This window comes from Peromyscus maniculatus, chromosome 6, assembly GCF_049852395.1.
Source record: "Peromyscus maniculatus bairdii isolate BWxNUB_F1_BW_parent chromosome 6, HU_Pman_BW_mat_3.1, whole genome shotgun sequence".
Lineage (NCBI taxonomy): Eukaryota > Metazoa > Chordata > Mammalia > Rodentia > Cricetidae > Peromyscus > Peromyscus maniculatus.
The window spans coordinates 66,934,180-66,951,412 of NC_134857.1; the positions used below are offsets into that span (position 1 = coordinate 66,934,180).

The window sequence follows — 17,233 nt, forward strand, 5'->3', positions numbered from 1 at the left end:
ATTTCTGTGTAGCTTTGGAGCCCAGGCTGGCCTCGAACTCAAAGAGATCCGCTTGCCTCTCCCTCCCAAGTGCTGGCATTAAATGCATGCACCACCACCGCCTGGTAAGAATGATCATTTTTAATTGAATGTGAATTGTGGGGAATTTAACCCAGTTGTGGAGCCTGTAAATATCCATGTGCATTTTTCTGGGCTACAGTAAGGTTCCTTGAATATGGTTTTATTCCTCTGTATCTTGCTCTTAAAATTTGTGAGGCAGGACCAGGTCATATTTGGTATGAGGCTAATTCTTCAAGTACTATGGAGGAACCTTTCTAAGTATTCTATCCAGTGGTCTGTGAATTATAAGTGACTGTTTGCTCTGGTTGTCGGGCCTCTTGGTATTGCTCACAGTAATATTAGGATATGTTTATATAGCTTTTGGTTGTTTTTTCATTCTTATATTTTATTTTTTAATTCTTATACACATGGGTTGGTCAGTTGCCTAGAAATTCTTCAGTCTCTGAAGATCTGAGACTTTGAAGCAGTCGCCAATCTAAGGACTGTCCTGAAAATTATTACTGCTTTACTTCGAGCGCCAAGCTCTCTGTGCAAGGAAACCGTTATGCACCAACTGGGTGACTCTTCCCTGCTTTGGGCCTGCCTGCTCAGTCTTTCAGACAGTACAGTAGGCCTTAAAAGATATCCTCCCGCGTCCGTCCGTCCGTCCATGTGGAGGTCAAAGGACAATTTGCGGGAGTCAGTTCTCTCCTTCCTCCACCTGGTGTCCAGGGGTTAAACTTAGGGTGTGAGGGTTGGGGGCAAAGCTCTCTCACCCACTGAACCATCTCATGGCCTTTTTACCCATTTTTCAGGGCTCATTGTCATTTATTGCTTGGTGTTTAATTCTTCAAAGCAGCTCCTCCCCTATTTATTGTATTTGTTTTTCGTATTGCTTAGATCCAAGAGTAATAAGTTCAGTCTGTTATTCTTCATCAGAAGTGGAAGCACTCTTACTCATGGATTTACTTTGTTTTGTTTTAGTTTTGTGTTATGGTTGTTCCTTTCACTTTTCTGTCTTTTGATGTCTTGCTATGTGTGCATGTTAGCTTGCATTAGCTTGACACAAAGGAGAGTCATCTGGGAAGAGAGAGCCTCAGTTGAAGAACTGCCCCCATCAGACTGGCCTGTGGCCTTGTATGTGGAGCATCTGTTTGCTTTCTCGTTGATGGAGGAGGGCTCACCCCACTGGGCCTGGCAAGCCAGAGGAAGGAAGGAAGCCTATGTGTAGCATAACTCCATGTTCTCGGCTTCACTTCTTGCTTCCAGGTTCCTGCCTTGGCTTCCTCAAATTGCAAATTATAATTTGTAAACTGAAATCTCTCCCTTACCCCTACACGTCAAGATGATTTTGGTCACAGCAATAGAATCCAAACTAGGACACTCTGCATATGTTAATCTGCTTTTAAAAGTTCTTTTTTATTATACTTCTTATTATTTAAAACCATTTTAAATTTAAATATATTTTGATTATATTTTCCCCTCCACCAAGTCCTTCCAGATCCTCTCCCCATCCCCACTCACCCAACTTTAAGTTCTTTCTCAATAAACAAAAACCCATCACTTGAGAGAGAGCGTGTGTGGGAACACACACACACACACACACACACACACACACACACACCAAAAAAACAAACAAAACAAAATAAGATTATAGGTATTTTGTGAGTCTGACCTAGCCCTCCATCTATCATTCTGTATCTTACATATTTCTAGAATGGTTCTAGGTACTTGTAGAAAAATCACCAAAGCTAGTCTCATTGTAACTACAGTCGAGGATGAACAACAGTCGAGTGGTGTGCTTTCAACTGTAGGGATTTGTGCAGTGAAATGAGTTTAACACTTAAAATCCTGTTTAACTTGTGTTCATAAAGGTCTATTGGGTGAATATTATTTAAAAAAAAAAAAAACACCAGGTTTTGGAAGATTGTATCCAAAGCTGAACATGAGCAAAATCCTTAGTTGGACGTTACATTGTGGAAACAAATACGGACTTATATTATTTGCTTAATATAAGCCACCTCAGCCAAACAAGTGAGTAGTAAATAGGATGCCAAAAGCATTATTTTTATTTCTTATCCATGATATTTTAAATCACAAAAGTAAATTTCTTAAAGATAAATAAATTTTTTAAAATTAATTTAGGTAATGTGGGCACCGGAGAAACTTTCAATGACTACATGATATTACACCGGCTAAAAAGAGAATAAGTCATTTTGCTATAAACTCACATTACTGTACTGTTAAAAAGATGTGTTCAGATAGACGGGTGACGGTGGCACACTTCTTTAATCCCAGCACTGCACAGAAAAACACTGAGTAGTGGTTTGAAAGAAAATGGCCCACAAAGGGAGTGGCACTGTTAGGAGGTATGGCCCTGTTGGGGTAGGTGTGGTCTTGTTGGAGGAAGTGTGTCACTGTGGGGGTGGGCTTTAAGGTCTGATTTTTTTTCTCTTAGAATATCAGTCAACTTCCTGTTGCCTGCAAGATGTAGCACTCTCAGCTCCAGCACCACGTCTGCTTGCACGCCATCATGCTCCTTGTCTAAAAAAAAAAAAAGCATAAAAATAAATTTTTTTTAAAGATTTATTTATTTACTATGTATGTGATGCTCTCCCTGCATGCCAGATCTCATTACAGATGGTTGTGAGCCACCATGTAGTTGTTGGGAATTGAACTCAGGACCTCTGGAAGAGCAGCCAGTGCTCTTAACCTCTGAGCCATCTCTCATAAATTTTTTAAAAAGATGTGTTCAGATATGAAGGGAAGAATTTTGATGGGGAAGAGGAAAGAGCTCGTTTTGCTCGTAGTGTCCGAGGCTTCAGTCCATCATAGTGTGGAGAAGCTGCTCATCAGTGGCCGACAGGAAAGAGTAGGACAGTGACTTTTTCCTCCGACCCAACCCCACCCATAGCGCTTTCAGGATCCAAAGCTCTTACGTGCCTTTGAGATTGAGATCGGGGATATCAAGGAAGAATTGCCACTAAGAAGATGGTTAGTGTTCTTGGTTAAAAACTATACATTGTAAAATATCCCAATATGTTTAAAATTAGTAAATTTTTATTCTTTGATTTGAGTTTAAATTTGTTAAATAATAAAAACTCATGAATATAGAAACTCAGTTTATTCAATAATAGGTAAAAATTTTGTAATTTGAATGTAATAGTAATGTATTTTATGTCCCTATATTTTTGAGAAGTGACTGAATATTTCAGATCTGAATGGAAAAAAATTAAAAATGGACATAACCACATATCTAAGGAGAAATATAACATAAGTAGTCTTGAAGCTGGGAATAGCAGTGCTTTGTCTATAACCCCAGTTCTCAGGCAGAGGCAGGAGCATCATCCTTGCTAGATAGAAAGTTGAAGGTTTGCTGGAGCCAACCAGTGAAACCCTCTCTCAAGAAAAACAAGGTCTGGGATGTCCCAGCAGTAGAATACTAGTTTAGCATGCTTTGGAACCCCAAATTTGACCCCAGCACACAAAAATAAGTAAATAGATAAATTAATGAAAAGAGATCATTCCAAGTTAGGACCATATAACATAGCAAGTTCTGTCATCCCCCAGAATCAAATATAAATATTTTTGTTGAAAAATAATTTATATTATTAGCATAAAATGCCAAAGTGATTTTTTTGAATATAGAAATGTATGATATATTAAATTACTTTGAGAGAAAGCAGTTGAAATAGATAAATGACTCTCCCAGCTCCTTTATTTTTTTTTTTTTTTTTGGTTTTTCGAGACAGGGTTTCTCTGCGTAGTTTTGCGCCTTTCCTGGAACTCACTTGGTAGCCCAGGCTGGCCTCGAACTCACAGAGATCCGCCTGGCTCTGCCTCCCGAGTGCTGGGATTAAAGGCGTGCACCACCACCGCCCAGCTGATTTTTAAAATTTTTAAGAAGACTTACTCTGCTCCTTTATAATATTAGCAGTATAGCTAGACCTGTCTATGATGCCTTATTAATACAATAAGGAGCTTCTAGTGTGATAATTATTGTCAGGCATTGTTTGAAAGCTCTTAACTAAGTAAAGGTTGTAAAAACATGTTAGGATACCAGACTGTAGAGCTTTTAGTAGTATTTTTACAATAAACTTTTAAACTTCTATATTGAAAATCTTTTATGCTGACAATGTTCTCTGCGTCCTCTATGTTCATACCAGACAGAAACTCTTCACATTGTGTTCATGATAAAACTTGCATTTGGGCTTTGTTTCCATTTTAGATGGTATCTTCAAACCCAGTATATCTATTTAAACCCAGGTTTGTTTCTAAGTTCATTCTGCTCTTTCTCAGTAATTTTTGTGTGATTGTTTCCCTGTGTGCTCTTATGAAAAACAAATACAGAATATCTACGTTCTTCATAAACATACTCTGATAATGTTTATGCTGTAGTTAGGATTGTCTTAAAAAAAAAAAGGCACCCACAAAACTGCAGGTATAAATTTTTAAAACTGAATTAAAATTAGTTTGAATATAGATAAATACCTTCTTTGTTTTCATTTATTACTATCATTTGAATTTTTACTTATTAAGACATATAGAAAATATCAGTTAAAAAAGGATTTTAAATGAATCATATGGAATGCAAATTGTCTTTAAACTGAGGAATGTCGAAAATAAAATAGAACCAAGTAAAGAGTCTGAATTATTTACAGGCCAAAGGCTTAAAGGCACATTGCTCCCGCACAAATATTAAGTTATGAAATGGGAATTTCAGTTTGCCATAAATCTGCCTGCCATCGCAGCTTAAAGTAAAATAGTTTTGCCCATCTAAAGCAACATCAATTTGCCAGTCAGTGCTTCATGTATCAAAGAGCGTTCTGTGAAAATATCAATATCATTGGTTAATATAAATGAAATTAATTTTTAAAGCTAGGCTAAAGGTTGACATCTGAAAAATTGCATTACTTTGCAGAAAAGAAATTTCTGTCTTCTAGTGAAATTTCAGGTCATGAGGGCAAGTAATTTTCACAATCTTCAATGGGAGCCAGTGAAATATGAACTTCATTGTCACCTAGCCCCAAAGCGATAAGATAAAATGAGCTGATACATCATTTGCTGTGGTTTTATCATCTCCCTCAGTAATTGGAAGAGAAAACATAAGAGTGTGTGTATTTGTATGCTTCCCTGTCTTCCCTCCCAACTGCCCCATCATCCACACCCAGGCTAAAGCCATTTTAGCCCAATCAATACAAAGGTCATGCGGCATTTTTTATATATTTTTAATTTTTCATGCTGACTAAAACTGCCAAGTAGAACATTAGAGTAATGAATATATTTAATTGAATTTGTCACCCAGGAAAATATTAAGGAGAATGCTATACTACATCATAGTACTGCTAGCAGGAGAAATACATACATGAAAGAAATTAAATAACTCAAAATTCATTTAAAGGTAATTTTTGTTTATATTGATGACTTTCAGTTTTGTTGCTGTTTTGCTTTTGGGGAGTTTAGGTACATTCTGAGTGCTCATAGTCACTTACAACGAAATCATAATTTTAAACTCCACTGGAGGCAACATCTTCAATTTCTAAAAAGATATTCTTATATTTTGTTGTTGTTCCTTATATTTTGCTTAAGAATATGTTGTTGTAGCCGGGCGGTGGTGGCGCACGCCTTTAATCCCAGCACTCGGGAGGCAGAGCCAGGCGGATCTCCGTGAGTTCGAGGCCAGCCTGGGCTACCAAGTGAGCTCCAGGAAAGGCGCAAAGCTACGCAGAGAAACCCTGTCTCAAAAAACCAAAAAAAAAAAAAAAAAAAAAAAAAAAAAAAAAGAATATGTTGTTGTACATAAAACACTAAAAGTCATATGGTTGGGAAAGAAGGAAATCCTTAAACAGCTCAAATTTATTATTAGGAAAAATGGAGAGTCATCCTGATATTATTTCAGAGAAAACTACAACAAAATATGAAAACCATCACTATTTTAAACAATTGATTAAATTTCTTTAAACTTATTTTCTCATACTGCAGTTGTTAGAAACACTATATATTGACATTCATATTTAGTGGTGAACTCATTGGAGAGTAGCGTTCAACATGTGTTTTTGTTTTAAAGATATTTTGAATATTTTAATGTCTTTCCATGCTCAGGTTTAAGACTTATGACTCTATTTTATGCTTATATTCCCTAATTTTGGAACATAGAGAACACTTTTTAAACTGTCAGTTAATGCCATTGTTACTTGATTTCATGATTCATTTCTAGTTTATATACTAGATCTAAAACATCTCTTTTGACAGTATATGTGTTCATAGAGTTAAAATGGTTTTATTGTGGAATTTCAAATACTATTGTTGTCATTTATTAGGTGATAATTTTGCCTCTTATTGCCAATTTCTTCAGAAATCAATATGAGATTGTCTGAATGAATAACACCACTCAAAATTAGGGAGTGTTTAAAAGAAGGTTTGCTGTACTGGTTTACTAATAGTATGTTCTTTAAATAGCCTTTCCTAATTCCAGTTACATAGACTTCTACTTCTTGGGTTTTGTATATGTAGACTTTGTTGAAACTATTGCCTATTATTTAGATAAAATATTTCCTATATTTTAGATACAATTTTCCCTTCTAGAAGAATGTTAAAATAGATAAATTTTACCGAGGGTATCTTTTTGTTTTTTGTAACAAAACCTCCCCTTTTTGCTTTACTATAAGTGAAACAAACATGGCTTTGGCTATTTAAAGCCTGCTTTTTAAATTGTAGATAGGGCATCTACTTGGGCTAAAAAATGTGGGTCTATATTTTTGTTCTTTCTTGAGGATGAGAAAGCAAGATTTTGGGTTAAAGGGCATAAAAATGCTTTACTTTGAATCTTAGAACTGCATCATGATAAAAAGAATTTTCTCATATAATCATTGGAAACTGTATGTAGAGTAGAAAAGAAATACATGTATTTTTTGGAGAATATAATATATATCGTTTCAAAGAAGATGTATTTGATTTTTAATAAGAAGAAATTTAGTATGTGTATATATATATATATTGTATATAAATACTGATTTCCTATTCTTACACACCCATTTTAAGATTCAATATGTAAATCAACTTTGTTAAAACAAATTATTTTTAAAAGTCGAATTTCCTAATAATCACACTAAAAATAATAAAATAAAGTGGTAAAAATTCAGAGAGAGTTCTGTGGGCTTAGGCTTTTAAGCTATTCTAGACTCGGGGTCATAACTGCAGAGCAGTGGTAATGATACGGTTGCCATAGCAACTGATTCATTGGAGGGCTAGACCTCTGTCTAGGGTGCTGTCAGTATATGTAGAGTTCCAGTGAACAGAAAGTCCCAAAGAAGGGTCTGCTTCTACCTAATCCAGTTTTAATTGAACTCTAGAGACTTTGAAGTGAAGCCTCAGACCAGGCCCACAACTCCTTTCCAGTAAAAATGAACCTCGTGCTCATCTCGGTCTCGGCCGTGTTCCAGGGCTGACATCTCTTCCTAATGAATACTTTCAAGAAGTGTTATTATCTCAATTTCAGGGAGAAACTCTTTAGTTCGGAGAGTCTCCATTTCTATTTTAAGCTACAAGTTGACTATAGAGGTCTTCCTTTTGTTATTTTTTTTATATAGTTAGACTATTTTTTGTTAAGATTTTTAAAATTTGAATCCTTAGACAGTTTTACAGAATTTTCTGTCTCTTTTGTTTTTCTGAGTTTGAAATATTATGAGACTTTATATTAAACTTTGGAAACAGACCTTGATACTCCTTGTATGCTACTGTTTGGGTCAAGTTTGCACACACGTGAAGAGGCGCTGGCTGTGTTCTTGGAATACATATCTGGGTAATCCAAACACACATATGAATGACAAACCTTAAAGACGGTGATGAGTTCCAAGGAGCAGGAAAGTGGGATCAGAAATGTTAGGTGTAGGAATTTCAGTACTGTCTGTGCTGTTACTATTATTGGTTTTTGAGACAGGATTTCTCTGTGTGGCCCTGGCTGTCCTGGAACTCTGTAGACCAGGGTGGCCTCAAACTCAGAGATCCGCCTGCCTCTGCCTCCTGAGTGTTGCGATTAATGGCATGTGCCACCACTCCAACGCTTTAATTTTTAAAATTTATTCAACAATATGAAAAAGACTAAGCTGCTATAAGGCTGAGAATGTGTAAGGCTTATGTCATTTTGTGTAATTTTCAGTTTTTATATTTTTTAGAATAAAACACATTTAAAGGAGGGTGGCACTGTGTTTTGAGTAGGTCTTTGAAATGGGCAAACTGTTTAAATCAATGGAATATATATGGAATTTTTGATTAGTCATGGAATTACCTGCATATATTAAAAACCTTAAGAACATCATTTTACCATCATTGTTTCTGTTCATGGATGGAGACTCTAGAATGTGATCGCTCTTTGGTTCTGGGATCATTTCTGTGAATTGTTGCCGTCATTGCTGTGAGCAGCAGGTTATACCAAAGATTTCTATGCTCAAGAAACGTGGAATTTTCACGCCAGTATACAATGCTTCTAGCATTCACAGTGCTTAAGGGACTCTGTGTTGTTTATTTTGGTTCTCTCTCTTCAATGCCAACATAAATAAAGGACAAAAAAAATGTGGTTTATTAAGTTTCTAATGAGTCAAGTTGTAGTTTCATCCCAACCCTTTTCCTTTGGAGGCAGAGCCTGGCCTTGTAGGCCAGAGAAGCTTGAATTTACCAGTCTCAGCACTTCAGCCTCCTGGGTACTGGGATTACAGGTGTCCAACACACTCCTCACTATATGATGCTTTTGAAGAGCATGACAATGTGGAATTAAGGGAAGCTCTGGACTTTGGAATTTAAAAACTTGAAGTAGGCTAGACTCTGCCACTAACTTGTAAAGATATTTTGTTTTAATATTTAACATATCTTTAGCATGCTAGAACTTATGAACAGAGTTGTTGAATATATTGTTACACATTTGTAAAATATATAATGTGTAATATATTCTTAACACCTGGTAAATCCAGGGTGGTGAACTCATACACATCGAAGCTAGGCAGACAACAATAAATGATTGGATATTAAAATTAGTAAATACAGCTGCTTACTTTTCCTAATAAATCAGAAAACTGAATGTTTATGTAAAGAGTTTCTCTCAATATTTTCCTCTACTCAAAATTCTCTTAAGGTATCATTTGTGCCCCCTGCTTGAGAGAGAGAAAGAGAGAGACAGACAGAGACAGAGAGACAGAGAGACAGACAGAGACAGAGAGAGACAGAGACAGAGAGAGGATAAAAAGAAGGAAGGAGCATTCGAGCTATGTATGGAGCTCAGGCTGCTAGGCTTAACACAGTCATCTCAAAAAATGAGACAGTTGTGCCATTTTTAAGGCTGCAGAGTGTATTTGGAGGTTTTCCTGAACTAACACTTAGATTCTGCCCTTTAAAGCAGGAGAAGTGTGAATCAAACAAGTACCTATTATAATTTCAGATGGTACACGGTACTATAAAGAAACTTGGGTAAGTTTGGGGTATTTGGTTTTGCTAAAGGAAAGTCAAGAGTCTGGAGTTGTCTGGGAAGATGACAGGAAGATAATTCTAAATGTGAGAGAAGGCCTGCTTTGTGGTTTGGAAGAACATTCTAGGCAGAGAAGAAAGCAAGGAGTTAAAAAACAAACAAACAAACAAAAAAAAAAAAAAAACAGGGGGCTGGAGAGATGGCTCAGAGGTTAAGAGCACTGACTGCTCTTCCAGAGGTCCTGAGTTCAATTCCCAGCAACCACATGGTGGCTTATAACCATCTGTAACAAGATCTGGTGCTCTCTTCTGGCTTGCAGTCATATAAGCTGTATACATAATAAATAAATATTAAAAAAAAAAACAAACAAAAAACCTTGATCAGTCCTCTTTCTGCCTATTCCTTTCTCTTGGTTTTATTTGTGCTGGTATTTGCTATGGAACAAACATGCAAGTATAATATTTGTTGCCAATTTCAAAATTGACAGATGAGTACTTGTCTGGTTCTTGAAGTTTTTATAGTACTTTCCAAAGTTGTATCTGTTTTCTAATTTCTCATGTATCAAATTGAAAAAAATAACTGAATGAATTAAGTTTTTGTTTTAAATTTCAAAGTGAGTGCAATTTGTATTGAAGAATATAGATTTATTTGTAGCTCCGGTCTGGGATAGGAAGTGAACACAGAAATGAGAGAGTGTAGTAGGGTCAGTCATCACTTGCTATTGTTTCTTCTGTGTTAGTTCATCCTTGTCCCTGTCATGTAGTATCCTAATCACAGGGTTTCACTGTGGTTTTTAGTTGGAGTTTGGTTACAGAGATAAGTATTAATTTTTAACTTAATTGCTCTCATAGATTCTTATCAGCTCTTGATAGGAATGGCATTTGATTTTCTTGGAGAAATGCTGAATCTGAATTCCTTTCAGGCTTTCATAATTAAGCTTTTGAGATGATCTTTTTGAAACAAACCTTGAATAACAAGGCAACAAAGTGGCTTAGAACTGAAGACAGGATTACTGTGGATTGGCAAAGCATTTTAAGCAACTGTGTCTGTCACATGGGATGACAAGAATTGTAACAAGTTACTCTGACAGCCACCCACTCCATGGAGAGATTACGCTGAGCTTATTTGCAGGGTTATGTTTAGCTTTGAATGACAAAATGATACTTAACCCCTTATACAGTTAATCTTTGTGTTTTCTGATTTTTTTTTTTGCCTTAGCAGTGACCTCAAAAATTTTGAGACCTTAAAAATTTTGAACTAACATATATTTTTAAAGCAGGTAAAAGGCACCACTGGACAAACATTATAATCACATTATGTAAAATCCATTTATATAAGAGAGCCAAAACCACACATGTCATTCTTTTGACTTCTTGTTTTTGAAGTTTTATCTGCAGCTTGGTTTCTCTAACAAGATTTTTAAAGTTTATCAGTAAATAAGGCTAGATGTGTTTCCTGAGAATAGATTACTTCGTTTTTTTAAGCCCAAATATGTAGTTGTAAGAAGAGATTTAATAATTTCACTCTACTTTTTCATGTAATTTTTCACAAATTACAATGCATTTTCTTAATTTCTTTCCGAACTGTTTCATTATCTATTAAATTATTTTGCTTAGAAATTGTTTTTCTATTTTAATTGGAGGGAAACAACACTCAAGAATGTAATACTGTGACTTAATTGGGGTTATCTTTTCTTTCATTAGATCTTGGCATATACAGAAGGTCTGCATGGAAAATGGCTGTTCACAGAAATAAGATCAATCTTTTCTCGTCGTTATCTTTTGCAAAATACAGCACTGGAGATCTTTATGGCAAACAGAGGTAATATGTTACAGAAGTCCATTGTTAAAAGCTAACTTACCCCTGGGATGTCATTCGGAACACACCATATTGTTTCTATTTAGATTGGAACTATAGTTTACCCTCTGCTCTGTTGACCTCATCTCTTCCATCTCACCCATCATCATGTGATTTTCATCCCCCCCCCCATCATTTTTAGAATAATTTGTAGCTCTTTTGTTTTCCTGACTGTTTCACAGATTGGTGCAAAGCTCTATAAATATGAATAAACAATGATTTAACTGTTGATCAGTTGTATAGTTTCCATGTCCTCAGCATTTCCTTGATTACTTCTGATAAATGGCTATATTTGGGGACAGAGAAATATAATCAAGTGATTCCTATATTTATTTTTTCTTTTATTCATATATTATTTTGTCTTTTATCTAACCTATTGCTATTTATTTAAAAAGTCAGAAATGTATTAAGTTGTCCATTCTGAATAGTTGAACTAAAGTTTTATTTGTGGATTTAAAATGGGACTTCATGAGATAAATCAAGGAAAGAAGGGTAGACAAGTTGAACTTGAAGGAAAAATTATTGTGTATTAGTTGAGGTACACAAGGGAAAATATATAAAACTTGATGTCTTTGTTACATTTCTAACTTGTATATATGTTGCTTGATGGTTTCTTAATTGTTTGTTCTATAATCTCGTGATTTAAATTTACACATAAGAATATGTATCATATGCATACATTTTTCCCTGTATAGTGGCATGTGTTTACAGCACATTTAGGGAACAAGATTTTTACTTTCTTAGAAGCTCTTCCATAATCCTCAATATGTTTTTACTAATGTGAGCATTATTCTTGTAGAAAAATAATTGAGACATTAGTTTACATTTGATTTCAGTCTGTATTCTTGTTCAGAAGTAGTGACAACCTTCCAGCATTTACCACTTGCTCACCCTCATTCACTTTCCTTCTGTGGAATTCTGTAGACATCTTTGCATTTGTGTGTTTTCTGGCATCTTTCATCGCAGCTTAGGTGTTCTGACAACCTACAGTGGCTTATTCTTTCACTCTCTCTCATATTTAATATAGTAGTGGGCATATAAAGAAGCCTTACTCAACACTACATGAACATGGCAGTACAACATACTTTGTGCTTAATAAGTGAACTGTTACTTATTTACTTAAGACTTGTTAGTTGATCCATTGTTTAAAAGCTACAGCAACATAGTAAATTTTTTACAACTTAAGTATTTTTTCTGGCCAAGCAGAAAACTGCCTTCTAGATGAGTTTGTAGCATACATGTGTTTCTGATACTGTTAATATGTAATTAAGATTTTGACACTAAAGAAATTAATATCTTACAAAGTTTGTCATTATTGTATGACTATCATCTTTTTAAAGATAGGTAAGTATTTTATATGACTTGTAAAATTAACATATCAAATGATTTTATTACTAGATACTTCTTGATACTCTCATACATGGATAATTACCTTAAAAGAAATGATTAAAAAGCATTTTAAGTTTTCTTCATAGCCACAGAGAAAAACTTTTATTGCAAGACACAAATATTTCTGGTTAACATTAATATGTGAAGTAGAAGCATAAAATATTATAAAGAAAATTGCTTTCAAATGGGTCATTTATGGATATATAATGTATTATTTCTTAGCTATATTTGTAGCTTTTAATGGTAGGTGGATAACTATTTCAACTTTAAATAGTTCTAAAAATTCATGCGGAGGTATTGGAGTTGTGAACATTGAATATGTATATCTACAGTTGTCAATATATAGTCTCAGCTTCATGTTACACATTGAGACAATTGTTAGCTTTTCTGTAAATACTATTGAGACTCCTGTGTGGCAATGGGATCCTTGAATGAAACAAATACCATCTGTAGAATATTACAGATACAACATTAGGATGTAGTTCCAATTGTGTTTGATAGATACCCAAACTGAGAGTAAATATTCTATTGGATCAAGAAGTCAGTTTTCCAAAAAGTATATCACTGTATTCTAATTTTAAAAATTACTTGTTGTAGTTGCTGTAATGTTCAACTTCCCAGACGCTGCCACAGTAAAGAAAGTGGTGAACTATCTACCTCGTGTTGGTGTGGGAACCAGTTTTGGATTACCTCAGACCAGGTACTGTTTTATCTGAAAAAAGAAAAATGAAAGGAAATATTCTAATTAAAATCTTGTTAATTAACATATATTAGTATTTATATTTGTTTTGAAATGTCACCTTTGTTTTTTGTTTCTTAATAAATGATGGTTATTAGAGTTGTATTTTATTGTTAGTCAACTGAATCATAATATAAAAAGCACAGTATCTCTTGGAGAACATGTTCGAAAGTACTGCAAGATAAAGGTTCTCTAGCCCTGCCCAGGAGCATTGGTGCATGTAAACATACAATCGCATGTCAGAATGTTTCATTTGTGCTTCTTACTTTGGCATATGGGGGAAGGAATATATTTCCATATGATACCACTATAGTCTAATCAAAATAGCAAAAATCAGAGCAATAGTATCCAAATGTTAAGTCAGATGTGAGATGATTGGATTGTTAGTTACAGTGGACGTAAATTGGTACTGGCACTTTGCAGACAATTTGAAAACAAAGTAAAACTTTACATGAACACATCCGACATGCCCTATGACCCTGCTGTGTTAGTCCTGGAAAGAGGTCCAGCAGAAACCCTACAGAATTGTTCAGATGAGCACTACTTATGATAGGCTCAAACTGGAAATAGTTCATCAGCTACAGGAAAATAATTTAAACTGTAGTGTGTTCACACAGTAGAACATATAACAGCGAAAATGAGGAAACTATTGTCATGTGTAGCAACAATGATGAATTTAGCAATGGAAGCAAGAACAATCACTTGCTTATGTAATATTCTGAACCACCAAACTTGTCTCTAATGTCTAAGTTTAGCATCAGGACACCCATTCATTTTTAGAGAGTGGTAGTTCATGAGTGTGTATTAAGAAAGCTTATGATGCTGGGCGGTGGTAGCACAAGCCTTTGATTCCAGCACTTGGGAGGCAGAGGCAGGTGAATCTCTAAGTTCCAGGACAGCCTCGTTTACACAGAGAAACCCTGTCTCCAAAAAAGAAAAGAAAAAAAAAAAAGAAAGAAAGAAAAAAAAAGAAGAACGTTTTTGACATGCTGCTTATATTTCTTACCTGAGATGAGATGGTGGCTGTCTATTGTGTGTATTTTAGAAATTTTCATTAAGAACGTACTTTTGTGTTATAGTATAATAAATGCTTCAAGGATCATCCTTAATTCTATTACTTTGAAAGAACTACTATTTTATCACATTGGAATTTTTTTTTTTTCTTAAACCTTTTTGTCAACATACTTAGAACAACTTGGAACCACAATTTGGGTTGATTTTTTTTTTTTTTTTAATTTACTAGTCCTTCAGTGTTTTTATCAGGCCACTGATTTTTTTGTTTGTTTGTTTTTAAAACAAAGTAATCCCAAAATTAGAATGAAGAAAATAATAAGGACCAAAGCAGAAATAAATGATACAGAGACTTGAACACTGTTAGAAATGATCAATGAAAGTTAAGATTTGATTTTTCTAAAAAGAGTCCAATGAATAAACAAGCAAACCCCTTGGCTGGACAAGCGGAGTGGACATTTCAACACTCCATGTACATAGAAGAGCTTTCCACTTCTGTCTCCTTCCGTCTCTCCCGTCAGGATTTTCTAGTTTTTAGTACACAGCATATCTCAGGGTACAGCGTTTGGAAGAGGGGAGGAGTCTTTTCACGGTGGGCTTGTAAGCTGCCTGTGTGGAACCTCATTATTTCTCTCCATAACTGATTTAGTGGAAATACAACTGAGTTAACTTATTAAAAAACTGGTAGAAGTATGAACACAGGAACTTTTCTATGAGTTGAAAAGTGTTTATGAGTAGAAATTAACAGTTTACTAGTATGTCTGATTTTTTAGTAGAACAGTTTTATCTTACTGTGTTTGTAGTGCTGGAAATCAAACCTAGGACCTTGAGCATTCTGAGCAAGCACTGTACCACTGAGCCATATCCCTACACTAAGCTGGTATTTACTAGTGTTTATTTCATATTCTATGATAATATCCTATCACAAATAGAATTGGAATGGCATGTGGAATGATGGTCAGGAAACAAGAGCTTACCCCTGGGTCTGGAGGACTTTACAATGTGCTTCTTAGTAGCAACCCTCAGTTTCTCAACAGTCTCTCGCTCCATCTGCTATTTCTTAAGTAGATACAGAACATGGGTGTGGCTCTCTGCAAAGCAAGTACTTCAAGAGAAAGTGAGGCAGAAGACACAGAACTTTCTGTGATTTACCCTTGATAGTAACACTCTCATTTCCAGTCCATTGCACTATCTCAGGGAAATCACTAAGGACAGCTCAGCTCCCAGGAAAAGAATTCTAAGTACCAGTTCTTGTGGACATGCTTTTTAAATGCCTCAGGTTATTACTTTTATATGAAAATAACAAAGCTCTTATAGATTAAATAGTTGTTTTACACTAACAGAACTGATTTTGACTAGATAATACCATTTCATGAATAATTTCAAGGCTAAGACATGGCTTACTGGTAGAGTACTTGCACAGTAAAAACATAGCTTTGGATTCAATCTTTAGCAACACTAAATGTGTGTGTGTGTGTGTGTGTGTGTGTGTGTGTGTGTGTGTGTGTGTGTGTGTGTGTCTTAGATTATAAAAGCCTTTTTACTGATTATTGTATAAGAGTTTTATTTATTATCAGTAAGTGTTAATACCTGGGACTCTTTGTAGTATTTTATCACAGTCAGTGAAATATCAAAGTCTTAATTTATTAATAAATTTCTGAAATAGATTTTCAGTTCTTAAAATCTGTCTGACACTCAGCATTATACAAGGTAGACACTATGTTATCTATAGATATTCAAACAAATGTGTGAACTAAGTAACCGTGGAGATGAGTTTCCTTGGATCAGATGATGAATGTATTCCCAGGAGACATTTATGCTTGTATTTGAATAAATAGAACCAATCCAACATTGAAGGAAGGGATAGTTTTATAGAAGCCTGGAAGCAAGGCAGAGCTTTCATTGTTCTGGAAAAATATTAACAGGCATCTGACAGTGGAACGCAGTGGCTCAGGAAGAGAGTGTTGAATAGGAAATGTGAGCTGGTGTAAAAGTCCAGCTAACAGATTGATAATGGTAATGTTAGTGAAGAAGAGCATCTCGATTGGAGAGTTGTAGGAAATGGCAATTGGAGACTAGTTAGATTCCAGGTATGGTAAAAGGAGATGCTCCGTATGTCTTCTCAAGTCCCAGCTTGAGCTCCTAAACAGCATTCACTGTTTAGGATTAACACCACTAGAAAAGCAGTGGTTGTGGAGGGCTCTATATGCTTCTGTATTCATGACTAGGAATTTAGGGAGGAAGTAGAGAGAAAATAAGCTTGGTTTTGATTATATTGAAATTGAAACCCAGAAGAAATGTTCAGTTGTAAATACTGAATAGAAAGTTAAAATGCCAGGGCATATCTAAAACAACAAGCTGAGACCTGGCATTTGGAACTCAGTGTCCTGTGTGTGAGATTAGAAGCCATAATAGGGAGTGAGTTCATCTGGGGAGAAACTAGAATGTCAAGAGAACTTAGAGCTTCATTCCAAGGAACCTCAACATTAGTTTCAAAACTTACTATAAATCCATTGTTATTGTCTACAGAGAGAGAGAGAGAGAGAGAGAGAGAGATATGTTAAGTAGAAAGAAAGAAAGGAAGGGAAAAAAGAACCCCTCCCCCTCCAACAACTAAAGCACAGATCCTGGGGGATGTGATGCCAAGGGTTGGTAGTATTCCATACAATTAGATGTGACAGGAAGCTAATAAGAAAGACTGAACAGTGCCTGTTACATTTCATAGCAGCTATTTAGGGCTG

General features: G+C 35.3%; 1 protein-coding gene across 2 annotated transcripts in view; it reads left to right on the forward strand.

Annotated features, from left to right (window-relative positions):
* Window positions 1-17,233, forward strand: part of Lrba (LPS responsive beige-like anchor protein) — a 571,922-nt gene that overhangs the window by 369,969 nt on the left and 184,720 nt on the right. For both annotated transcript variants that reach the window (XM_006976444.4, XM_042279232.2), the window contains exons 40-41: window positions 11,200-11,317; window positions 13,340-13,442. In XM_006976444.4, the coding sequence (XP_006976506.1) occupies window positions 11,200-11,317; window positions 13,340-13,442 (221 nt within the window). The remainder of the gene's footprint in view (window positions 1-11,199; window positions 11,318-13,339; window positions 13,443-17,233) is intronic.